General features: G+C 37.8%; 1 protein-coding gene across 2 annotated transcripts in view; it reads left to right on the top strand.

Annotated features, from left to right (window-relative positions):
* LOC120111017 overlaps nt 1–20,505 on the top strand; it is a 29,258-nt gene extending 8,753 nt beyond the window's left edge. Inside the window, exons 8-25 of one of the 2 annotated variants that reach the window (XM_039127290.1) lie at nt 1,228–1,293; nt 3,965–4,119; nt 9,571–9,641; nt 9,867–10,061; nt 10,194–10,232; nt 12,087–12,194; nt 13,647–13,736; nt 13,878–13,953; nt 16,225–16,321; nt 16,409–16,478; nt 16,623–16,799; nt 17,928–18,050; nt 19,065–19,148; nt 19,284–19,468; nt 19,560–19,698; nt 19,771–19,830; nt 20,020–20,091; nt 20,207–20,505. In XM_039127290.1, coding sequence (XP_038983218.1) covers nt 1,228–1,293; nt 3,965–4,119; nt 9,571–9,641; nt 9,867–10,061; nt 10,194–10,232; nt 12,087–12,194; nt 13,647–13,736; nt 13,878–13,953; nt 16,225–16,321; nt 16,409–16,478; nt 16,623–16,799; nt 17,928–18,050; nt 19,065–19,148; nt 19,284–19,468; nt 19,560–19,698; nt 19,771–19,830; nt 20,020–20,091; nt 20,207–20,320 — 1,921 coding nt within the window. In that variant the 3' untranslated portion in view covers nt 20,321–20,505. The remainder of the gene's footprint in view (nt 1–1,227; nt 1,294–3,964; nt 4,120–9,570; nt 9,642–9,866; nt 10,062–10,193; nt 10,233–12,086; nt 12,195–13,646; nt 13,737–13,877; nt 13,954–16,224; nt 16,322–16,408; nt 16,479–16,622; nt 16,800–17,927; nt 18,051–19,064; nt 19,149–19,283; nt 19,469–19,559; nt 19,699–19,770; nt 19,831–20,019; nt 20,092–20,206) is intronic. The other variant, XM_039127291.1, reaches the window with a different exon arrangement.
* Nucleotides 20,506–26,596: the final 6,091 nt, after the last annotated feature.

Below are 26,596 nucleotides of genomic sequence, written 5' to 3'. Positions count from 1 at the left end.
CCATAGTAGAACAATCTCTTGCCGAAAGTTGCCTTGGCCAGAAATTGGACTCCTATACTTGGAGGGTTGACATCATGTTGGGAACTGGTCTTAAGAACTTGCTCAATTCTTTCATGAAGCATTCTTGAGTTGGAATTTTACTCCTTATTTGACCATATTTTTTAGGAAAAAATGGTTAAACTCTGAAAAAATCTGTACTATTATAATGAAAAGTACCTTGAGCCTCCACCCATGGTCTTCGAGTCTCCATTTAAGGTGAAATACTGCCAACTTTTTATCTCTAACTGCTTTAAAAATAACCGAATTTAGTAGAAATACACCTCAGTCAGTTTAATCTTTGCTCAAGGGAGAGGAAAAAGATATGTGTTGCTAGCTTAAGAGTGCATTTATTAGGTTAGGGATCACACCCATGCTTTACTTCATGCTCATAACACGTGGCCAGCACTAGAGTTTAAACCCTTGAGTATTCATCATTGCATCATCACCATATGATGATTGAAGATGATCTTTCCTTATTTTTACTCGTTACTGGAAGCTGCAGCAAACTCTGCATGAGTTGCCATTCAAACTTTGATCCAATTTATACTGGAACTGACTATAAAGGGTCATTTCTGAGAGAGATTGCGATCCATGTGATTGGATTGGTGTGATTTTATAGTTTGGGGGAGTGACCAGAAACATCTTCCACCAGTTTTAGCTCACTGTATTTTCCACAATAGGAAGTGGATGATATTTGTTACTTGATGTTGGAATTGTTATTTTTAGAGTTGATTTTAGCAAAGCAGAGGTTCTTCCATTATTCAATCAACAAGGCAAAATATGATAATGGAAGAGGAAAAGTGAGATGCACCTGCAGCTAGAAATTTACTTATTTCTGTAGTCAGTTAAACTACTTTTTCATGGCAAACTTTTTAAAAATATAAAGCATAAATGGTTGCATACTTGCATTAGTCTTTTTCTGATATTGTAACAAAGTTAATGCAGATTTTTGCTTGACTTTGCTATCGATTTCTCAGTTATTTGATAAATTTGAAGTTCAAATGTTATGTCTTTGGTAACTTCAAGAGTGTAAGAAGCTTCACCTGGTCAAAATCATGAAACTGGTTGACATTCTATCACATGAAACTGGTTTAATCGGCTCACTCCCACATCCTTGTATTCTTCGACCCCCCTAATTGAGCTGCATATTTATGAAGCCTGATTGATAGCATATATATTGTATCACAGGATCATATTGGGGAAAATACCAACTTCTGATGGCTCAACAAATGCATATACATTTATTAGAGGCAGGTGGGTGGGTAAGTCTTCCCTATATAGCATAGGATAACTGTTGGATCAAGTGTTTAGCCTTCTAAATTAGGCATATTCTTTAGAATTGTGGCAACCTTTGTGCCACAGTGTTTAACAGCTTGATCATGTTTTCAGCTGGAGAGCAGGATGACCCTTTTCCCGTTGCTTTGTTTATCTTCTGGCATACTGCTTTTACATTGTAATGGTTTCATTTCAATTGGTTGCAGAAGAATAATTGCCCACAACAACGCCTTTCAGGAAATGAAGAATGTTTTCTTAAACCTTATGACAAGCATTAAAATCAGACTTTATTCTATATATTGATCTCATTTGACCATATCATCTTGCCAATGAGAAATCAAAGGGAATGTCATATTATTGCATTGTTTAGGGGACATGAATCATTGAGAAATTTGTGCTTAAGGGCTGTGCTGGTGGGTGGTGTAGGCCTTACTACCAGTTCTTTGAAAATGATCTCTGATGATTGATTGTCTGTTTGGTTCAATAGTTGGTAGAGGTTTCCTTCTCTTCTTTTACAAATCTTCTCTTTTTCTTGTTTTGGTCCTAAATTCTGTCGGTATATGTCTGGTAGTTTTGCAGACATCATTACTGAATCTTCCATTTTAATGTGGTTCATTAGGGATTGCTGATTGTTTTTTAACCCATTGTGAATGTCACCTTAAATTTTATATAGTGAAATGCATGCTTTTATCTATCGTATATTCCTGGAATTGTGCCAGATATGTCTTTGCTGTTAACATCAGAACAAAATTGTCAGTTTTTTACTGGTACCCTTTGACTATCCTAGCATGTAATGCTAGTTGTCCTATGCTACCTAGACCATTTGGTGTAACCTAAAGTACTTGGTACCCCAGCACTTGAACATGGCATTGGTAGACAACTGGACATGGAAACAGACCCACTACCGACACACATACTGGAGTCAAGGTAGTGTAGGTTTTGCCCTGGGGTTCTGTGGGCAGAATACTGGCATTCTTTTTTTAAAAAAAATTGAATTTCCTCTTTGGAGGCTCAATTGATTACTTGTCTACTAATTAATCAGAGTAAGAGGGCTATTATTCGGTAACTTGTCTCTGCAGCCAGTGTTTAAGGGAGTGAATTTTATAAGTAGCTATACCATACTCGCATTGATTGGTAGGCTAGCATAACCAGGATCCTATGATTGAGAAGCTTGGAAAGAGACTTGCTGTGGCAAAAGGGTGTATCTGATAGGTATAGGGGTCCCAGCCTGGTCGGTCCTGGACCTACTGGCCAAATGTTCCATGCTAGGTATGCTTGTTGAATTTCCTAAAAGAAATGTTCTTAACAAGCTGTAGCGATTGTGGAAAAGTTCTCAATGAAAGCAGGAGCGTTGGAGGGTAAGTGGTTGCTATCATCCTTTAACTGGGTTCAGCTTTGTGACTTTGAGAGGGAAGAATTGAGGGCAAGAAGAAGCTTTACCAAGTTAGTAGGTTGGTTTTGTTTATTATTTTGATTGAGGATCTGTGCCTTGAAGGCTCATCTGCTCCATATTGGTCATTGTTGGGCTTGACTGCATGTTATTTGCTTCAAAAGAGAAGAAATGCAGGGAAATCAGCTGCAAACTTAACGTGTATTTGTCCTGAGAAAATTCCAGAAACATATTACCAGCTGAAACTAGCATGATTCTCCTGGAATTTGAAAATGAGTTTTTTGCTGGAGTGAATTTGGAAAATGATGGTCTGTCTAAGCTCTAAAGATAATGGTCACAAGTGTAACTTTGTACTCAGGATCTGCATTAGGAATATATTAGTGCCAAGAATGTTACGGCTCTTTGGGACTAATGATATGTACAATTTCAGTATCTAGAAATCTTATCTATTTTGGGCTTGTGCTTATAATGGTGCCTTAGCAGCGATGGATGGAATTCATAAATATCAAAAGTCAATGCCCTTTCCCATCCATAGGGAATGGCTCTTTAGCTGCATATTCTTAAAATGAATAGTCAATAAGGCATGTTTCCTGCCAACTGGCTCTTGGGATTATCAACTTGTCCCTCCATTGCCCAATTTTACCTTGACTAGATATGGGACACTAGTTTGGAGAGCTGGCTTCGGATTTGAAGTTAGTGGTAAGATGTTTGGGAACCCTAGTGGTTCATACTTGATATATGAAGTCGATACATATATATAATACATGATATTATATTCATGGAGCAAAAGGTTGCCTTTTTGAAGTTTATAAGTAACTATAGGTGGCGTCAGGATGAAGGGGATGTTTGAGAGACTGAGATGGGAAATGCTAATTGGGCATTGCCACAAGCACTACCTTGAGCACATTTAGAATATCATAAACATAATTAAAAGTTCTTCTAGTGTTTCTCTATTGTGGATATGCTGCCTGTACACCATGCAACAACCCACATGCTGTGCTCTACATGGAATACAACTTCACAGTATTTTTATTTTTGAGATATTAATTTTTTCCCAATAACTTAACATTCATATTAATACAATATGCTGTCTTTTCTTTTTTTAATTGTCAATGTTGTCTTTGGTTCTGGATCCTTCTATTTTGTTTATAAAGTATGTGTATTTTTTAGATGTGCCATATGCATGTTTTATCCTTTCCAGCCTTCTATTTTAGATGTTTTGCTTGGTTTAATCTTCTCTCAAACCATCAAATCGTGCAGGACCCTGTCAAATGGACAGCGGGGAGAAGTCTATGAGGTCAATGGGGATCAAGTAGCTGTTATTCTTGACAGAATGGGAAATAAAATGGAGGAAGAAAATAAGGCTGAAAGTATCAATGAGCAAGATGCAAAACCATCTATTTATTGGATTGACAGTATGCTTCTATTGCACACTAATGATTGGATTGAATGAACATTTCTCTGGCTATGTACTTGTCATGTTTACATCTGTATGCTTTATTTTTATTTTTTTTTAAATTTTTAGCGAGTTATTTAGAAGCTAAGGTTGTGTTTGGCATCACTTTCACCTTTTCTATTTATAAAAGTAAAAAAAATCTGTTTCTACTATTTTCTTATATTTTCAGAAACTTAAACATATCTAGTGTAGTCAACTACTTTTATTTTTGTAAACACAAATGAACTAAAAAAATTGACCTCTCTTCTAACCTTTGGATGCGGCGGCAGCAGCAGCAATGGTGGTGGAAAGGATATGAAGGAGGTTGGCAGTTCTGCCTGCCACCACTGATGGTGGTTAGACAGTGGTGATTGCGGTGGAAAGGATATAAGGAGATTGGGGCTTCCACTTGAAAAACCTGAGTTTCTTATTTTTGAACAATGTGAAAAACAAGATATTCTTGCTTACATTTTTCCTAAGAACAATGTAAATGATTTTCCAAAAACAGAAAATAGAACAGGAGCACTAAACATGTTTTGTCTTGGTTTTCATGTTTTTGTTTTAGAACAGAAACATGAAAAGACGTGACAAACAGGCCTTGAGTTTTAGCTATTTTGTTGTCCCTGAATTTTGTCTGTTAAGTGTAGAAAAGTATCTGTGTGGTGTAGAAAACATACATTCGTAATGTTCTATGACGCTGATTATCAAGAATGCAAAAGAAACTAATGCTTCAAAAGCTGTAATGTACTGTGCTACTGTTTTTGTGAGGACCCGTACGGGCGTGTGTTTAGTCCCATATCGGTTATTTGCTGGGTAGATCTTGGGTACTTATACAGGATCAAGGAACCTAAATAATACTTTCCGGTTAGCCATTTTGGGTGAGGTCCTGGGTTGTTACAAATGGTATCAGAGTGGATCCGGCCTATAACTTATGTGGACTAGGGGACACTGCAGCACGGATCTATTGGGGCTGACCACGGATTGATCGTGGTGCTTGTAATTAGATTTGAATGGATTTGAACCCTTAGCCTGACGAGGACGTCAGGGCTTGAACGGGGGGAGTATGTGAGGACCTGTGCGGGCGTGTGTTTAGTCCCATATCGGTTATTTGCTGGGTAGATCTTGGGTACTTATACAGAATCAAGAAACCTAAATAATATCTTCTGGCTAGCCATTTTGGGTGAGGGCCTGGGTTGTTACAGTTTTCAGCTCTGTATTTTCTCCTTCTAGTATCTACCAATCTTATCTCAAGCAAGTTCTCGATTTCATTGCAGGTGCTTGATTGTTAGCTCCATTCTTATTAGTTTATCTCACCAAGCTAAAAACGTCCGTGTCTACCATCCTGAATGCTTATCTCATGCAAGTGCAGCCTTTATGTTAACCATTAACATAAATCACCGAGCTCTTCCATTGTTCTCATTATGGGTTTAAATTTTTATTGAATCCCACTAACATGTTATAAGTCATTTTTCGCTTAATGACATTACTATGTTATTGATGGATGTGTTGCTAATACAATGTATAATACAGTATATTTTATGTCTTTTTTGCTACATATATATATATATATTTAAGGATAAGATATTGTAACATTGAAAATTAATAATCAACACCATTTCTCTTGCAGTTGTATTGTTTGGTTTCTATTGCTCAATAATTTGTTATTCTAGGTTTAGCAAATATAAAAACATTCTTGTGGGCAAGGTGGATTGTTCCATGTGAACTCATTCAGTCAACTCAAGGTATCTGTAGACAATTTTGATAAAAATTTCTACTTAAATTGAGGGGCCTTATTTAAAAGGAAAACCACTATGAAAGAAATGACTTCAATTAGAGTGTACTTAGAACATTGCTTACTACATGAGGCCTTGATTCGCGTCCCCCCCCCCCCCCACCACAAAAATCTTCGTTTCCTTGATAGCTATATATTATCAACAACATAAGGGTGGCCTAGTTCACGAGGTTGCTGCCATTATAGGGTCTAGGGAAGGTTAGACATACGCAGCCTTATCCCTATGTGTGGACAAGCTGTTTTTGTATTTCGAACCTATTACCTCCTGGTCATAATGGAGTAGTCTTACCATTGTGCCAAGGTTGTCCCTTATATTATCAACAACAACATTCGGTAAATCCTTGACTAATACTTTTTTTTTTTGGGTACATTGGTGACTCATATACAACGAGTGTGAGTGTAGCCCATAAGGTTAGAAAGAAGCAGAAAATGCAAAAGAGATGGGACAGAGTCGCGTCTCTCCTAGATAACACCTTCGGAGTGCTGGGCCGCATAAGATGCCACCTAGTCTGCAGCACTGTTGGCCTCCTTGTACACATGAGAAGCCCGGAAGGCAATGCATTCACCTAAAGGACGGTGAATGTCGTGGAGCAGCCGCATCCCCTCGGCAGACCTTTCGGGATTGGATTTCCTCGATCACCGTGGCGACATTCCCTCAAGGATAATGCAGGCCGCACCTAGCACCCGTCTCGCATGGAAGACACCCTCCCAAGCGACTCTGACCTCGGCAACGGTCTGGTCAAAGATGCGCCTATCCTCGACCGCCACCAATTTAGCCTGCTGATCTCTGATGACAAATCCGACACCGCTATATCCACCCGCCATGACACTGCCGTCGAAGTTCACCTTGAAAAAATAGGAGGTGGGGGCTCTCAGGAGACGAGCATAATTCTGGACGTTACAAGAGCGGAGTGAGAGCCTCAGATTTTTCTAGCCAACCCAAGGGACGACGACACAATGATATGAAGGACCTTCGCCACATGAAGTAGGGCCTTATCCGCTACCAATCTTGGGTGCGCACCTCTATCCTCAAAGACTCGGGCATTCTTGTCCAGCCAACAGTGATAAGCCAGATAGGTCACTCTAATCCCCTGCTCCAGTCGGTCGAGCCTCCAAGAGGACTCTGTCAGGAAGGACAAAAAATCCTCGATCGATGCCCACCTCCGACATAAATCAAAATAGGCCGAGGCACACTCCCAAATCAGAGCAGCCCGGTGGTAGCCGAAAAGGATGTGGGATATGGACTCCTTTGCCTCCTAACAAGCCTCGTAGCTTGGGGTGATGCTTACCCCCCTCCGAGCCAGCACTCTCCTGGGGTGCCCCAGGCCCCCTTCCAAATAAACAATGCCACCTGGGGATGGATACACAGCCGCCAGATGCACCCCCTCAATCTGCTGTGCCGTAGACCTCCTGACTAGCCCAAGATGGTCCCAGGTCTGCACCTCTGACCTGCCAGTCTGGCCCCACACTCGCCGATCCTCCATCACATCTGCCGGGATTGGCACCGTTAACACCCGCTCAGCCAACTGCTTGCCAAACACCCGCCGCACAAGGTCCACATCCCATGCTCGCTCACCTGAAACCAGTGGGTCACAGACCCTGCGCCCCTCTAGCCCCCCGAGGTCGAAATAGGTGGGCCACCTGCTTAACGGTACGCTAGCCAGCCAGCAATCCTCTAAAACATCCACTGCTCGCCCATCACCAATCTTCTATCTAATCTCTAGTATCACCAAATGAGTGCGGGAGCATATCTCTCGCCATAAGGAGTCGTGTCTACTCGCGCAGAAGATAGATGGGTCCGCCGGGTCTTCATACTAGGCCCTTCTACTAATACTTCCACTGAAGCAATAATACTGTAGACCTAGCCCCTCTCCACGGACACCTCCTCTTTTTCTCCCCTCTTCCATTTCAACCACATTTTTGCACAAATTTAAACCATTATATCATGCTTCAGCCTTCTGGCATTGTCGCATTGCCTAAGCTGACTTGCCTCTGACCAGTGACCACTGCTGTAGATGATGAAACTTCATAAATTGCCCAATTGTTTTCTCAGAAAAAAGAGGAGACTTTATGAGACTTCATAAATTTCTCAATGTTGAAATTTGCATCTCTGCAATGTTAATGCAATTGTAAGTGCTGAAAGCTTTCGGAGGAAGGGTCATCAGGTACCCATGAAGCTGGACACACATGGGTAGGAAAATTACAATAGAGATACTCTGATTCAACAAAATCTGAAAGAGCCGGATATGATATGGCTATGATGCGAATATGTATCTGTGCTATTTGTGTGCATCTCTGTGTGTGCATGTCTGTGTGCGCACTTTATATATATATATATATATATATATATATATATATATATAGACTTGTTTTTTGCAAATATGTATAAAAAGCATTTGCAAATCTTTTGCACAATTAAAATAGCACAGTACATACTTTATAAGATCATGCAAACATCACATGCTGTCATTCAAATCCATAGCCCACAGCCCATGTTCCATACAATAATGTGAACGTCACATATTCCAATATTAACTGGGTACAATTAAAGCTTAACATTCATTAAAAAAAAGGAAAGAAGAAACCCTCATCTGCCAAGTCATTGGGGAAGTATCTTGAGAGTATCAAAGAAGTATTTGCAGCTCTTTTTTAATTTTGAAAAATAGGTTACTTAAATATTGAGTACATATTCTAGTACTATATAAGTATCAGTATCTAATATGTATCTGACAAGCATGACAAGCAAATTGAGTTATTTGTGCTTCTTAGTGGAGTATCAGTCTTCTTGGGTCTGTGTGCTGAATTACATAATTTACACATAATGGATGGATTGTCAGTTCTACTTGGCTTTTGCAGAATTACAAGTTCCTCCCTTTCTTTCTTTCTACACAAACATTTATTTTTGTCATACATATAAACATAGGGCAATTTTCCCCTGAATTGTGTTTTTTGTAAAAAAAATAAAAAAAATATTTTTTCTCTACTTGCCTTCGGGCCAAGTATGATATCTGCAAGAGCTGGTGTCAGAGGTAATTTTTTTGTCTGCTATTATTTCCTATTATCCCTGCTTGTTGAGCTGTTCAAGCTTTAGAATGATTTCATGTATGATGTATCATGACCCCCATAATAGTGGTGAACATGATAAAATGGTTGACAAGCAAGGCACTTAGTGGTTCTGAAATTATGTTTCACTAGTATTCATATGTTTTTTTATTAAGAAAAAGGGGTGCTTTGGGGTTTGGGGGGGTGAGGGGTGGGAGAGGCTAGGTGAGAGTAATGGAAAAGGAAAGAAAAAGGGCATAGTTGTTGCAGGACTCCTCATAATGACGTGAGCCCTTAATTATTTGTTCACAATAGAGACTTCGCTCTTGGACTCTGGATTCACGTGGCCTGCTACAAGAGTTTCCATTATATTATTGTAGAAGATAAGAAGATGAGTCAGGACATAATTGCTTGTGGACATATCATATGAAAGATCTATTGATGGTGTAGCTATGTTTAGTATTCTTCAAGGAAATCTATTATAATGCTTCCATTTTTCATCTTGACTCAATATACATGACATCCAGTTTATCGCAACATCTTAATTATGTAAGTGGCAGACAAGGAATGCAAATCTTATTTTCTGTTCCTTTCTAGTTCAGGATATCGTGCATGATTCTGATACTCAGGCAGAAGATTGGTGCATAGCAATGGAGGCACTTTGTGAGGTGATTATATTAATCGATTTTTTACTCACTTTACATTCCAAGAGATTATTTCTCATCATATATGTTTACTTAGGATACCTTTATATTCTATTTTAGTGTGACTTTCAGGAAATGATCCATTTTTATAGTTTTTTGTTCTCCTTTTTATATTACCACTGTGGTTTTCTATTGATTTCTTTTGTACCTTTTCTTACATTATTTTTTCTGGTTTCTGATGGATCGCAGATTTTACCATCTTTACAACCCGTTATTGTGTATTTGCCTGACTCTGCCCGGTGGTTGTTAAGGGCAGTTCCCAAGTCAAATCGTAGGGAGTTCATCCATAAGGTGGAGGAAATGTTCGACCAACTTCCTGGACCTGTTGTTTTGATATGTGGACAAAACATAATAGAGACAGGGTCCAAGGAGAAAGAGAAATATGTAAGATTCACTTTATTTTTAAGATGCATATTGAAAAGATTTGTTCTTTATAGCGATACTTGTAGATATTTGTCTTTCCATAAACTTATGCAATTTTCAAGTAGATTTTTTCTGATCTATGGAGTGTTGCAGACTATGGTGCTTCCTCGGCTTGGTCGCCTGGCTCGGCTGGTACCTTTTTTTCTTCTTTCTTTTCTTGTAGTTAATACTTTGTTAATTGCCAATTTCTTTCTCAGCACTGTTAAACAATAAAGCCATAACCGGCAAGTCTCCATGTACTGTGATCCTTTCTATTGGAGACTAAATTTCTGTCTCCTTGTTTATTTCCCAAATGGAAGCAAAATGCTTAGCATGACCTCCTATTTAGGATGTGCCTTTGCCATTTTAATCTGTTTCCAGTCAGTAGTAACCGTGCAAGTTGTAAAATTCATCCATTGATGTAGTTTATGACAGCTATCCTTCCTAGACTTCTCACAAATCTATCTTTACTTTCTTGATCTTGAAATATCTCTTTTATTGGCATGGATTCTTAATGTAAAACTCATAGAAATAGCAGGGATAGGTTGGGAAATTCAATGTGTAGGTATTCAAAGCTTGTTTTTAAAGAATAATAAATCGAAATGGAATATGGTTCCTGCAGAGAACATATAGCACATCAAAGAAGCTGGGGAGACTGGCTGCATATGCCTGCATGCTCAAAGTTAGTTTTGGAGAAAACTCTGTGAATATGGGTGTTCAACAGTGGACATTGTATAAACTGCCTTAAGCCAGATCTGAGGGCAAATCTAGCTCATGTTCATATTGCCATGGGGATTGATTTCTTTATTATTTTTTGGTTACTGGGCTTCCCTAAGACCTGCTTCTTGATTAGTCCTTTAAATTATTTATTGAGAATAGAGTTTGTACATCTTCATAGTATATTTCCCTTTTTTGCTTGGTATTCTTTGTTCTAATTGACAGCAGTCTTCATACATATTCATCAGTAATTTTCTCGTATTTGTGATTCTTTGTTCTAATTGAATAAGTACTGGAGTTATTTTGCCTTACTCATTGTAACTTTGCTAGACCTAAAGTGTTTGTTTGCTATACTGCTGAATAAGCTATATTACATGACGTACCAGTTTGATTTTGATGTCAGAGTGGGAGAAGGGATAATAAAGTACAAGTGGACATACTGGTGTAAGTAACTCACAGCTTTATTGGAATCCACCAAGGATGGAGCAAGAAGTCACAGATGAGATCTTTGTGGAACCATGTTTCCCGTCAAAACTCCAAACACCTTTTTTCTTACATTGTTAAGCCATGTATAGGAAACTAGGCATATTGTGGAAAGATCCTCCTACAATATATGAATGCAAAAGTATAGATAACAGTCTTTCTGTCCATTTTAGTTGACTTTATCCATCTTTCCAACATAATGACTACAATATACTTATAAACTTCAGCTCATGGTCTGCCGTACCGATCGGTACGGATCAGTATGGGCTGGTACGTACCGGTACCGGACGGAACCGGTACGGTACAGCTATATTTTTCGGTTCCGACTATTTGCAACCCGTATTGGCCCGTACTGTCCCGTACCGGCCCCGTACCGACCTCAAATTTTTTTTGGCTTTTGGCCCGAACTAGCTGAACCGGTATGGTATACCGGTTCGGTTCGGTATGGTACCGGTGCTCACCGGTACGTCGGTATGATCAGTACAACGGGCCTTGCTTCAGCTACTTATTGTTTGGAGTAGTTATAACATCAAAACATAAAATCTAATGCAAATGCTATTAAACTTGAGAAGCGAAAGGTCATTTTCGAGTATGGTTCATGGGACTGGGCCCATGAGCTCTGTAAAATTGTTCTTCTTGGGCTTGTCTTTGGATTGCATCCATGGACACCTCTAATGTTAGATTTGACATGTTGTATAGATATGTTGATGACTATTGTATGGAACAATATTCTTTATAATGATCATTTCTATGTTTTTTCTAATTATAATATTGATTATTGACCTGGAATGTTAACTATATTTGCAGCCTGTGCCATTGAAGCGACTAACTGAGGGACTGAAAGCAACTAAAACTACAAAAGATGATGGCATAAGTAAACTCTTCCCAAATGCTCTGTTTATTCATCCTCCAAAGGTATATAACCATGTGATATCATTCTATAATTCTTTTAATGTATAACATGTAATATGGTTCTATTTACTCCTGGAATAACTTAGAAAATTGAATGCAGTATGCTGTATGTGATAAATTAGGATGCACACTTGTTGCACATTATGCTGGTTTCTGTAATTTAAATAACTAGTTTTGTAATAATTAATAACTTCCAGAAACAACTGCCTGATATCATAATAGCTTTGTGAGCTTATGATTAGAAAATGATTTCATACAACTTACTGCTATTTCTTTGTAAGTAATTTAATTTAGTTCGTTGATTGGTTTTGAATACCTGATCATGTGACATTATCACCATGCATCTCATATTGTTGATGTGCCATCTGATGAATCAGCATAGATTTATCAGATGCAATCATGCTTATACCTCGTTGCAATCGTTAATATTGAGAGAGGTCTATGACTTTCTGCTTATTTTGATGAAAACTTGGAGAAGGTGGCTTCCTTATCCTGTCATATGCCCATTGAAACCTTATTTTGAAGATTACTCGATGTTTTTACTGAATTCGGTCTGAATAAGCTGTTAGCTGGTTCTTCCAACACACGCATAGGGACAAACATGCTACAACGAATAAAAGAGCAAAAATATGTTAAGCTGGATGTACGGCATAGAAGTTTGAAGTTATTGGAGCATATTTTTTTTGGTTCCTCATATGGTTTCTTAAAACTATCTTAGTTCCTGTTTCCATAAAAACAAAGTACCTACATATAAGCAGCATCCAAGGAAGAATATGAAATTTGAAGTATATAATGCATTAAGGTCCCACAGTCTTGTCTCTTATCAATTCGTTAACTTTTTCATTCTGAATTTCCAACAAATATTTTGCTCAATGCGCATCCTCTCAAGCAAGCTTTTCTTCCACCTCTTCCTCCTTCCATGTCTGCAATCCCTGTCCTTGATGCTGTTTGCCACCATTCTTAACTTCTTTGAACTGAAAAATGTTTCCTTTTGTACGCAAAGGAGGAGAAGATGTCAAATTGTCATGTATTTGGTATTTTTTTTTATTTTTTTTTAATTTATCATCGGTAAGCAACAGAACAGTGAAAAATGTATCAAAAGAGAGGAACCAAGTTACAAAAGTTTATTGTAAATATGTTTTCACCTACATCTTGTTGGCGTCTTTTAGTTTATGCCTTTAGGAAGATGCATAATTACAATCAAATAAGAAAACTTAATCCAAATTAGATATATTTTCTAAATCACTAGAAAATAATGCATCAAGTGAGGTGTGTACATAGGAAACTATGTGCTACTTCTTAAGCATGCTAAGATGTTCAAGGCTTATGTGTATATAGGAAACCATGTATGAAAAAGAGAGGATGGAGTGACTTGGTGTCTAACTATCTCAATAAGCTCATATGTGGACCTTTTGCCATTTGTACTTTTGTGACTTGTTTTTTTTTTCCTTACAGGAAGAGGAGCAACTTAGAACATTCCATAAACAAATTGAAGAGGATAGAAAAATTATCATATCAAGGAGCAATCTTATTGAACTGCATAAGGTGTGGAAGCTGTTATTTTAATTCTAAGGACTAATTTATGGAACTTTTCTGAATAATATGTGACTTTTATGGGGACTTTTTTTTTTTCCTTTATGCATTTGGATCACCTTCAGCATATATATTTATTTCCTCATATTGTAGGTGCTAGAAGAGCATGAGCTATCATGCATAGAGCTTTTGCATGTAAAGACTGATGGTGTGATCTTGACAAAGCAAAGTAAGGAACAATTTTATAGATTTGATCTTTTCCCATTAGTGTCTTATTTGATATTTAACGCTATTTTGAATACTGTCTGGACAAATTATTTTTTGTCATTTTGGTTCTGATGCGCATTTTTATATTGGATCATTAAAGGATAATTCGAAGAAAGAACATTAATTAGAAAGATACCAAAAGAAATACCTGAGGAACTAATTTCCTATACCTCCTCCCCAATTGAAGTCACGCCATAATATCCATGCTGCTTAGGCTTGTTCCAGCTTGTGACATGTGCCCACATCCACAAGGAATTACATATGGAAGTTTCTAAAGTGACATCTGAGTAAGGCTGAAACTGGGCTGGGTTGGATCGGGTTCCCATTGTAGTGAAAGATCAGCCTTAACGGTTCTTTTCAGTCTCCTGGCTAGGCCTAGGGGGAAGAGAGGAGATGGAAGGCGGAGAGTAAGGATGTGGGAATGCGGATGAGCCGGTGGAGGGGGGGGGGGGGGTGTGGAATTGGTAGGCAGCGGGCCGAGCTAGTTTGGGATCTGACACAGGCTTTGTTCATGGGCTTGATATCGATTTAGGCCCTACAACCCAAGCTCAATCCCAATTGGTCTAGGCCCAAGGCCTAGCCCAAAGCTGGCTTGGGCGTAGTTCCGGCCCTACATTTGGGTGATTCAAACAGAGAATCATATCACAAGGAGGCAAGGTGCCTAACCATCTTAAATAACAAGTTGTTGGCTGATGTTCTCTTTGTATTCATGATGTACTTTGTGATTGTCATATAATGAGCCAACATTTGGTTTGTTCTTTTTTATCTTTCTATATAACATGTTCTGGTTATAATTGTTATTTTTTATTTTGGTCTTAAGCATGAAACTCAATCAGTTATGTCAATTGTTATCATGACTGAGTCTGATAACTTGCAAGATGGATCGACTTAAATTGAAGTGCCATGATTGAATATGAAAGTTGAAAACACATTCTTTGAAATTACATTATTGAACTTAATAAACAATCACAGACTTTATGTGAGGACATATAGCTGAGCAGCTGATTAGCATAAGTTCTGACCTAATAATTAGGATGGTATTCTATACGAATCAATTTATGTGGTGAATATGGTTTCCTTCAGCATCTTCACCTTGTTTGTTGCTTCTTCAAAGTCCAGACACTAAGGTGATTGACTATTAGGCTGATTGGAATGGGGTGCAGATACCTTTCTGTTAAAGAGAGGGTTAAAATAATTATTGACGAAGAACTGAGAGGGGGAGATTGTGGCACTCTTTTGTCTTCTTTTGAAAGTGGTTAAGTTGGGCAGTGCAATTGAGGACGTGAAAATATGGATACCATGGTGGGAGCCTGTAAAATTATTCTATGTTTTATATTTTTATGATCTCTTATTGGACTGAGAGAACTGGGCTTTCTGGAGGAGTATCTGGTATGCTTTTGTTCTTAAGTAACCTTACTTTGGACAACAGTTTTTGTATAGACCCCAGTCTCTTATATTATTGTTGTGAAAGTCATGGTCTGTGACTGCACATCAATCTTACGAGGGTGGCATAATTTCCTATTTTATCGGCTTATTGTAATGCAGGAGATTAATGCACCAATGTCTTGTAAGATTCTTTATTTTCTTCTATTCTTTTCCTACTCCTTTTCCTCTTATCTTTTGAGTCAAATTGGCAATTTCTCCTTGCTGTGAACCCCTTGTCTTTAGTTTCCAGTGATTGTACCTTCTTAAGAGGCTGATTTTTTTTAATGAGTTTCCACTGATTTGTCGCTAGAATGTGGCATGTGCATCCACTTGTTTTTTTAAAATTTTAATAAAATAAAAAATATTAAATAAATAATAAATGCTGGAAGGACTTGAAAAGGGGATACGGAAGGATGTGGAGTGGGGAAAAGGCAGAATGAGAAATGCAAATGGCCAGACATGCCTCATGAATGGATACATTAAAGGAGTTGGTGTTATATAGTGGAAGACATGCCCCATCAAACCCAGATAGGTAAATTGAGCATGTTATTAAGCACAAGATCAAAGGTTCAAGTCCTTCCAGCATTTATTATATTTTTGATGGATGCAAATGGTATGTTGTTCCTGTATTCATGTTTGATTCTTAAGTGCGCCCGACTTGTTTCATTACCCCAATTATGATTTGTACAAAGTGTCTGCTTTGTAATTATGACTTATCTTTAGTATTTGATTAAATATTGCATGGTTCATTTCTTATTCTGATGTATAAGCGTACCTTGTGCTTTTGTTTTCTGATCCATATATGCAGAAGCTGAGAAAGTTGTAGGATGGGCTAGAAATCACTACCTGTCCTCTGTCATTCTTCCCTCTATAAAGGGTGATAGGCTACTGATTCCCCGTGAAAGGTAATGATTCTCAACAATGGCATTCTGCTTGTCAAACTATTTCAGTGAGTTTGGGAAAATGAAAACTACTGTTTTCTTTATGTGAAGTCTGGATATTGCGATTGCAAGGCTAAGGGAACAGGAAACAATTTCCAGGAAACCCTTGCAAAGTCTAAAGGTCTGCACATTGCACTTTTCTCATCCATTGTGTAGCTTTAAAGTTTGATAACTGATAAAGTATGTGTAAACCTTATATTGCTAGTTTGCAACATATTTAAATGCTGTTATTTTATGTTATCATAATGCATGTTTCTTGCTGCAGAGTCTTGCCAAGGATGAGTATGAGAGCAATTTCATTTCAGCAGTGGTTCCCCCAGATGAAATTGGAGTGAAGTTTGATGATATTGGTGCTCTTGAAGATGTGAAGAGGACACTGAATGAGCTTGTCTCCCTTCCTATGAGGAGACCAGAACTTTTTTCACATGGAAATCTATTACGAGTAAGTTATTGCTTGGCAAAATGTTCCCCTTCGTCATTGTTCAAACCTATGCTTGGTTTCATGCCTTCTTCAGGTAGATCATATACGTGCATTCCTAAATTTATACAGCTTTATACTGTAAATGAATATCTTAGAAAAGACCATTATTTTAGCAATTGCATCCAGAGGAGCAAATTTTTTTGAGGTAATATTGTTTCTACGCTTTTTCTAAATAAGAATCTGTTAGGTAGTAAATCTATTTTTTCTTATCAGAGAAGCGGTCAGGGTAAACTCTCCTGCTGAATTTGTCTCTTTAATTCATCAACAGTGATTTGGCTACCAACAATGATTCCGACTTTCAAGATTTACTTTTTAGCATTTTGATTTCCAATTTTAAGAAGCACTATAGAAATTGCGCGGTCACATCCATCAACCAACCATTAACTAGTATTTTGCCAAAGGTACAATAAATTGTCTCATCAGAAAGATATCAAGTCACAGAAATTGAATGGTTTCTTCTGTGATTGATAATGATTGGAGATAGTGTTATTGGTGGGTGTGCCTACTTTTTTGTGTATGCTTAGAAATGGTGGATGTTTTTGCTAGGAGTAGGACTTTGTCACTTTTTCTTGTTAGGGGGGGTCCTCCTATTTGCTCCTAGTGTTTTAACTTCATATCATTCAAAAAGAAGCATAGTTTTGATTTGATTATCTCTTGGTGCCGGCAATCAACGCATCACCCTTATCTCACATTTCTTTAACAATGACTAAATCAATTTAGGTATTTTCTTTTTTCCTTCTTTCAGAAATTTTCTCTTTGGTATTCTCTTTTGGACTTTAAAGAGTACTATTCATAATAATTGTGAGATACAGTTAATGATGAGTTCCAGAAGTCTCAGCGTGTGACTTGAAATGTTGCCAAGCCTTCAGAAGGCAAGTGGGAAGATGGAGCGGTTCATGAAATTAGTTTACTAAGGGTGTCACTGAATAGGACTATGTACATTATTTAAATTGAGAAATTCTTATGATGACACGGAATGCCAAATTTTTATGGTGCTTGATCTGTACCTGTTGGATTCTTATGCATTTTTTTTGGATTGATGTGAGAAGCACTTTCAGCTGACTTGTGATTATGTTACACCTCTATCAGCCTTGCAAAGGGATATTGCTTTTTGGGCCTCCTGGAACAGGGAAAACTCTTCTTGCAAAAGCACTTGCAACAGAAGCTGGAGCAAATTTTATCAGCATTACGGGATCAACACTTACCTCAAAGGTAGTTTATAGTAAATTTTCTTTCCAGCATATTTTAAGTACTATAGGTTTTCTGGATTAGATTGATCCCCTGCATAGGTAAGATTAAATATGCCTCAGATGTTAGGATCAGCATTTTGTGTTGTGCATAGCATAAATTGGTTAGGATAAAATATACATACTGGAGTGAGTACAGAAATATGAGGGCAGGCCATGGTGCAATGATAAGATTGCACCATTATGACCTAGGTATTATGGATTCAAAATATGGAAATAGCCTCTTTGCATAGGGAGATTAGGATGCATATATCTGACTGTCCCCAGAGCATGTAATGGCGGGAGCCTCGTATTTCGGGACATCCTTTTTTAGCAAGTATAGAAATATTTATCATGGGCAAGAGACCTACCTATTACAATGTCGGTATGTGGTATGGTACGACGACGAGGCATATTGAGTATCAGTATAGTATGAGGCTGCGTATCGGTTTGGTACCGGTACGGTACTGTATATTTGGTACGACAAACTTTGCCTGTTACCCATGTTTTCTACCAATTACCATGAGACTCGCTGGGGGAAATAATCAAATGTCAGATTTGTTCTAGGAAAACATGGCTCACAGATCAGGTTTTGCATGTATTTTCTGGTGTGGGCTGCTGTGTTGAGTTATGCCCAATTCTAAATATATTCTGATGGATGTTCGTGTTCTCTTTCTTGGAGAAATCAGAAGCTCCAATAGTACTGAACTTGACGCCATGGTATGCTGTACCGATCGGTACAGGTCGGTACCGGGCGTACTGTACCCGTACCGATGGATACCGGTATCGGTACGCCTGACTTACCGCGTACCGTACCGTACCGACATGCGGTACGCTTATGCAAGTGCGGCACCGGTACAGGGTTCGGTACCGGTACGGCGAACCTTGCTTGACGCTATGGAGAAACTACCCAATTTGAGCTGTTGTATGTGTGGAGAGTTTGCAAGTGTTTAGTTTTCTTTATGGATTTCTTAATTTTGTTTTCTGTTCCTGTGAACAGTGGTTTGGAGATGCTGAGAAGCTCACAAAAGCCCTATTCTCCTTTGCTAGCCGGCTATCCCCTGTCATTATATTTGTTGATGAGGTAGGCATTATCTTCACAATGTGATATTTTCCCCTTTGCTGCTAATGTCAAGGCAAGGACAGTTTACCTTTTAATTAGCATGTTATGTTTCTGATTAATTCTCTGATTGTGAGTGTTTGGTTGTCATGTTGGTAGGTTGACAGTCTTCTTGGTGCTCGAGGTGGTGCTTTTGAGCATGAAGCAACAAGAAGAATGCGGAATGAATTTATGGCTGCTTGGGATGGACTGAGGACCAAGGACAGTCAAAGGATTCTTATCCTTGCTGCGACAAATCGTCCATTTGACCTAGATGATGCTGTAGTACGCCGCCTGCCAAGAAGGTAAGACCATAGAGAGCACCTTTAAGAATCTACTTTCGTTTTCATTTTCTGTCATTTAAAGTCCTAAGTTGATGTATGTTTGAATCTGTAGGATATATGTGGATCTTCCCGATGCCGAGAATCGGATGAAAATCCTAAGAATATTTCTTTCTCAAGAAAACCTTGAACCTGGCTTTAGACATGATGAACTCGCCAATGCAACTGAAGGATATTCAGGAAGTGATTTGAAGGTAAGATACGTGCTGGTATTATTCCAGTTCTGTGAATTGCATGGTTGCATTTCTTACTCTGTTGGCATGCAGAACCTGTGTATTGCAGCTGCATATAGGCCTGTTCAAGAACTTCTGGAAGAAGAAAAGAAGGTAATGACCTTTCTGGTCTTTGTAATCTGATCTATACTTCAAAAATTTCTCTGTTAAATTTGACTTGGCTGTCACTAGAACATTCTCAAATTTAGCTGGTTGTATCAGTTTTAAGATATCTTTCTTGATGACAAAGTTCTATCCTGCTGAGTTCCAATTTCCTAATGCAAGAATGTTTCTGTGGATCAGAAAGGTGCAACGGGCACGGCAGCTTCACTTAGGCCCCTTAAGTTGGATGATTTTATCCAAGCAAAATCAAAGGTATCAATTATATCTTTCTTATTAACAGCAATTGTGATGCTTGAGTTTTTGTTTGTTATTTCAGCTGGCGTTCAAGCCGTAATATTTTTTCTAATTTTCCTTTCTTTCCCATTAGGTGGGTGCGTCTGTAGCATATGATGCCACTAGTATGAACGAGCTAAGAAAATGGAATGAACAATATGGGGAGGGTGGTAGCAGGAGACAATCACCATTTGGCTTCGGTAATTAACGTAGTGAAATCATCTTTGTAATATTTAGTAGGGCTATTCTCTCCACAACAGTAAAGATGGAGATTCCTTCCCTAAAAATGTAAGTCCCTCTCTGTTTTTCCTAATTTTTGGGCTTACAATTATCTATATCCGTAATTATCTCTCTTCGGTTAAATATCCATTACGAATAGGTTTATTCTTTGAATTTCTTAGGCCTCGCCCTCTCTCCCTCTCTCTTTCTCTCTCTGCGCATGTGTTTGTTGTGTCAATGCAATGATCACTGATCATTTGGATTGCAAAATGGTAATTCGAGGGCAGCATGGCAGTTCGCAGCTCCAAGCTTCGAGAAAGAAAGAGCAACGACATTACTGACAACTTACTGAAGTGCGGCCAAACAAGAAAATTTCAGGGGTCTAGGGTTCTAAGATTTGTAAGATTCAGTCATCGTTAGGGAATTGTTAAAAGCCTCAACGGAGCCAAAGGTATTGGTGGGACTTGCCTTCTATCTTTCTGGGAATTTCGACTTCCAACCAGCAGCCAATTTTTGGTCTGTTGTGTTCCAACGGGAATTAATGGTGTTGGCAGCCGGGTTTCAGACTTTCAGGTTTAATAAGAACTAGATAAACTGCCGTCGATGAAAGGCTTATGGATTATCAGTTTTGCAAGGGTTATTGGGATGAAGGACCTATGTGGATATTTTCTTGGACAATTAGGGAAAAAAATGAAGTTTATTCTTGAAATTTCTTTTTAATCCTCCTCTTTTACATGTGTCGTCGCATCGAATTACACTGCGTTACATTCTGATAGGCCCAATCGAAACCACTTAGGGCAATAATGTTGCTGGATCTTGGTCCGGTGGGATGGCCGGATCCTTGTGGAAACACACACACACACACAAGAAGGAAAGAAAACTTGAAGCCTGTTTACCAGTCTAAAAGGATTTGATTGGATTCCGATTGGGCAGCCCATGAGGATTTAGCCTGTATCAACCTAACACCCCTAAGCTCAAATTCTGTGGGATATAAAAAAAAAAATCTTCCTGATAGATTAGGTAGCCCATTTGTGCATGGTCCGTATCTGGCAAAAAAAAAAAAACCCCTTTTTGCCTTGCTCCCATGCTGCCTTCCTCTCCCCAGTCCTTGCAGGAATACCTAAATATGCCCTCAGAAGATAATTTTCTTTTCTTACCCCGAGGATCGCCTCTCTTTCTCTCTTTCCCACACTCCTTTACCTCCTTCCATTGCACTCCCTTGTGGCCTGTCCGGCTACATTGTGTGGGATTAATCCAAACAGGGCCTTAGAAGTGTCATGGAGCACCTAATTCCATGTGGTTATCAACCATTGCTATCCAGTATAGTCATTTCTTTGCGAGAGACTTTGATGGAATGTAATTAGTTGCACGTGTTTGCTTTTGGATTCTTATCTGATGCTACAATGATAAAACGAGTCAACTAGGAGGTAGAAAAACAGACTATAATTGAATCTGATAATAAGTACTGCTATTGATTGGTGCACCATTTCCTATGGCAAAATACTAGGGCATCAAGTGAGTTGAGTTCGGCTGGGCATGCTTGACCCGGCATGATTTACGATCTGGACCCAACCCAGTAATTAAGTGATAGGGTTGGGTTGTGTTGGGTTGGACTATAGACCTAATAGATCATTTGGTCGGGTTAGGACCAAGCATAATCTAAATCTAACCCAGAATAGTCAGCTTTAGGTCTGGACTGGATTAGATCAGATTTGTAGTTTGAGTTAAGTATCCTGGCTAAAATATAATAATTAATAATTAAATATAAAATTATTATAAAAATAAATAAAACTAAGAAGAGTAAACTCAACATGAATTTTCTTTCCAAATAAAAGTTTATAAACTTCGATTTTTAATATATATAAGTATTTGAGAATATTATAAATAAGAATCCATGAAAACAAACATGGCAATAAGAATGTTTAAATATAATTAAGTAAAATATTCAAGAGAATATGTAGCTGTTGAGATGAAAAAGAAGAACTAATTTAAATGGGAGTACATTCAATTAAATGGGAAAGATATTAAGAATCAAGGAGAAGGAAGTTTTTATGATTTGTATTTCTGGTTGAGCCAGATCGAGTTCAAGTTGAGTCAGGTCTATTTTTTAATAAGCCAAATTAAACCCAGATGATATAGAAACCAGGTCGCGTTGGAAAATACAAGACCAAGGTCTAAACCCAGAACTTAAATTGGGTTCAATTTTGGAACCCTGACCCAACCGACGGGTCTTCTAATAGAGATCCGGTTGGGTCTATGTGGGTTAGGATCAAGTTAGATCATGGGTTGACTCAACCCATCTGCAACTCTACAGAGTACATGTTAGGCAGGCTTGGCTAGGCTAAATCTGCAGAACTAGATGTTCGGCCCAAGCCCAAATTGGCCCACTCAAAATCCAACACTGAATTAGGCTTGAAAGTGGGCTGGACTAAGTTGGATTTCAGATATCTTTTCTTGTTCTTTTTTTTATTATTTAAATCAAAGATGTGTTCGAAATCTTCTTTTCCTCCAGGCTCCACTTCAATCAATAGTGTAATACCAAAATTGCTTGGTTACGTTATGCGTAGGGTGTGATTGCGGGGATAATTTCTTAAATAATAACCAATATTGTTTATCTTATAGCCAGGATTTAGTACTACTTTATGGAATACAAATACATGTGGTGTGCGCGGGCGCAAGGATAAATGGACGAGCCACATCGGGCTCTCAAACTCGCAGACTGTTGCATTAAGTCCAACCCAATTTTAAGTCAGGCTAGAAATTTCAGATTAAGCTTAATCTAATGCATAGTAATATTGGCTCAACCTGCTTTGCATGAAACCAATAGAGCAAACCCATGGATTGACTTTAAATGTGAATCCCTTGCTTAATTCCCTGCCCTAATGTGACAATTTGGCCATTGGTATTTGGTGTATCACCTGAGAGAGAGAGAGAGAGAGAGTGTGTGTGTGTATGAGAGAGAGGGGGTCCGCATCACGAGGTTGGGTCATCCAAAGAGTCCACCATCATATTTAGCTTCCACATTAAAAACCGAGTGTGGAGCAATGTTTCCAAAGTTAATTTTTTTCTATATTTTACGTATTGAAGGAATAGTCATGAGTTTCAAAATTAACTGCAACATAGTGTGCAACTAGGGGAGGCCAATCCAATCTCAAATTAAATGACTCAACTCAATTAAATCTTAATCCTGAATTAATTGAGGTTAGCTAGATGACTCCTTATCCAACCTAGGCCAACCAATACTTATGTGTAGCAACATTTATATTATAATTAATTTTATATAATCAATGAAATTGAATCTAAAGCAACTTCTCATTTATCACAGTTCTTCATTTCTATTTTTATTATTCTTATCTTTGAAAAGGATTTAAGTTATCATACATGACCGTTAACAACAACAACAACAACAACAACAACAACATAGATGGGAGATGAGGAGAGCAACGCAGATCAAATATGGCTGGCCTCCTTTTGGGGATCCTCTTTGCGCAACCAAACAAACTGCCACCAAGCCTCTTTCCAGGTATGTCTATCCTGATCCTAGATATTTTTATGTCACTTCTTCTTTGTTTGTGAATACAAAGCCCCAAAATACTGACCGGATCAAGGTTTTGGGAAGGCAAGGAGAGAAGAGTAAGAAATGTTCCTATTGACCCTAGCAACTCGACCACCAAGCCAATCTAACTCAACTAATCTTGATTCAACTTGATTTTGATCTTGAGCTCAATTTGGTCTTATGTTGAGGACTTTGGATAAGAAAGATCTAGCTGAGTAGGGTTCTAGGGTCAGAGTTTTTTTGACTAATGTTGGTCTTGGATTGACCTCTAACCTGACTTGATTTGTTTGAGTTGCACCACTACTTTTTAGCTACATAACATCGATCAGAAACAGGAGTTATGTCTTGCATCGTGCTCTTAAATACAGGCAAACCTAAAAATATTGCAAGGATACAACAGTACTTTAAAGTATTTTATACATAAAATATATAAGTATATGCATGTTTTATAAATATAAATTGCCTACACAATTTGTCGAGTACAAAAACATCTTCCGACTATTTTATAAAATACTTGCAGAATATTACATCCAGTATCCATGTTAGATCTAGATTTTCCGTCTAATGAATTGCCTACACAATCATGGCAGGCCTCTCTCCTACTAAAATTTAATAATCAAACTAAGTACAACCATATGTGCCAAATTGATTTATGGTCATCAATTCAACTATTAATTTCGCATTTAATCCATCACCATTTTTCGCTCTATCTTGTTCTCCTTTGCACATTTATCCCTATTCTATCACACGCTTATGATTTATTTTTAGAAGCTTCTAGACAGGCCATGGACTAAAAATATAATAGTAATCAAAAGGCAGAATTACTACTTAAGTTGTCCTTAATATAAATTTGACAGCCAAACCAACCCTAAAACAATAGATTTCTAGAAAAAAAAAAAAGAGAAATGGCTTAAAACACCCTCAATGAATCTAAGAGCCTCTCTCAGCCCATGACTAAAATAACCCTCTAACTGGCTATATATATATATATATATATATATATATATATATATATATATGCTTAGCAGGTAAATTTTGGGGCTCTTTTGCGGCTATCAAATTTAGCTTCAAAAGCCTCGGCTCTTTGAAGTCGTTCTTGCTTATTTAATAATAATTAATGCAGCCAGAGCATGACACAAAGTTTCGCTCCCCGTGCTCCGCAAAAATATTATCTCATGCGAGAAATCCTATTAAGATATGCTGATGTTTCCTTCCAAATAAAACGTAATAAATCCTGACACACACTCTCTCTCTTCTTCTATCTTCATGTCCCCTTCCAAATCTCCCTCTATAGAACGCTTGTTCTTCATTTCTAACTCCAGTCAGTCTTTGATCCAAAAAAAAAACTCCGATCAGTCTTGGAAACTTGGTGGAATTCATGGAAGATCTAAGAGGAGGTGAGCTTATATTCTAAACGACCAACGTTCACATCACAAGCTGCTCCTTGTCATTCTTATTTCATTTCCGTCATACTTTCGGTTTAGATAATATATGTTAGCTAAATCCTATTGAAGACAAAGAAAAATGCTAGCTAAACATTGTTCGAGAAGTTCTCTGATTTGTTGTTTTTCCATTATTTATTTTATGTATTTTTTTTCTTTGATGGAATTGTAGAAGTGCATTTTTAGATTTAATTTTTAAATTTCCACCTATTATTTATTTATTTCTTTGTTTATTTCTTTCAAGGAAAAGGAGACTCACCTATTTTATTTATTTATTTATTTCATGAAAAGTGGGCTCTATGGGAGTGGCCTTATTACAAAAACATTTTTTTTATTCGTAGTATTAGGGTAGAAATCGGAGTGCATGCGGATCCGATACCAGTGTATCTATATCTATATTTTTTTTGTTTGATGAATATAAATATGGATGATGATATTAGTCGGATTTAAAAATTTGTATCTATATTTAATTTATATAAATACATATACAAATTGAATAGTGGAATTATAGATATAAATATAGATTTAAGTTGGATGATTAAACTTTATGATCGTATAATCAAAAATATTATTAAGTAGAAGATAAATAAAATTAATTGTATATTAATATAATCATTTATTTTTTAAAAAAGTTTATGGCTCTGATGCAACACATCCAGCAATATGGTTAGTGTGATCTTGAAATTTATTTTTTTTAATACCAAGTTAATCCTGAAGTACCTTTAGTCTGAATCAATTAGGTGTTAGCATGTCTTCTAATTTTAGAAAACTTGATGTGGCTCACTCGATCAAGTTTATCTGCATCAGGATAAATACAACCTCATTTAAATGGTGACTTAATTCAATCTGATTAGATGTTATTCAGAGTTTATCTTATCAGGTGGTTTCCGTGATGGATGGAAACTAATTAGAGATAAACCTTAAAGATAAGGATTCAGATTCCTAACCTAGCAGTATAAATAAACCTGTGGATCCATCACCTAAGGCACTCAAGTACTGCATAGGTTAGAAGATCCAGATCTCCTCTCTCTCGTGGGGTCTCTTATCTTCTCTCTCTCGCGAGACCATTTTGTACTTGAACAGCGATGGCCGGAGGTTAGTGAATCTATGATTATTTATTATTCCGCTGCATATGAATGCATGTATGTGATAAGATTTACGTGCATGTGTTCTTGATTTTCTTATATTGATGGCTCATGTTGTTCGGTATTTATGAATATAATAAAATATTCAACACCGATTTGCATGCATGGTAGTTGGTTTTAAT

The sequence above is a fragment of the Phoenix dactylifera genome, chromosome 6 (assembly GCF_009389715.1).
Source record: "Phoenix dactylifera cultivar Barhee BC4 chromosome 6, palm_55x_up_171113_PBpolish2nd_filt_p, whole genome shotgun sequence".
NCBI lineage: Eukaryota > Viridiplantae > Streptophyta > Magnoliopsida > Arecales > Arecaceae > Phoenix > Phoenix dactylifera.
This window is presented reverse-complemented; position numbering and strand designations above follow the sequence as displayed.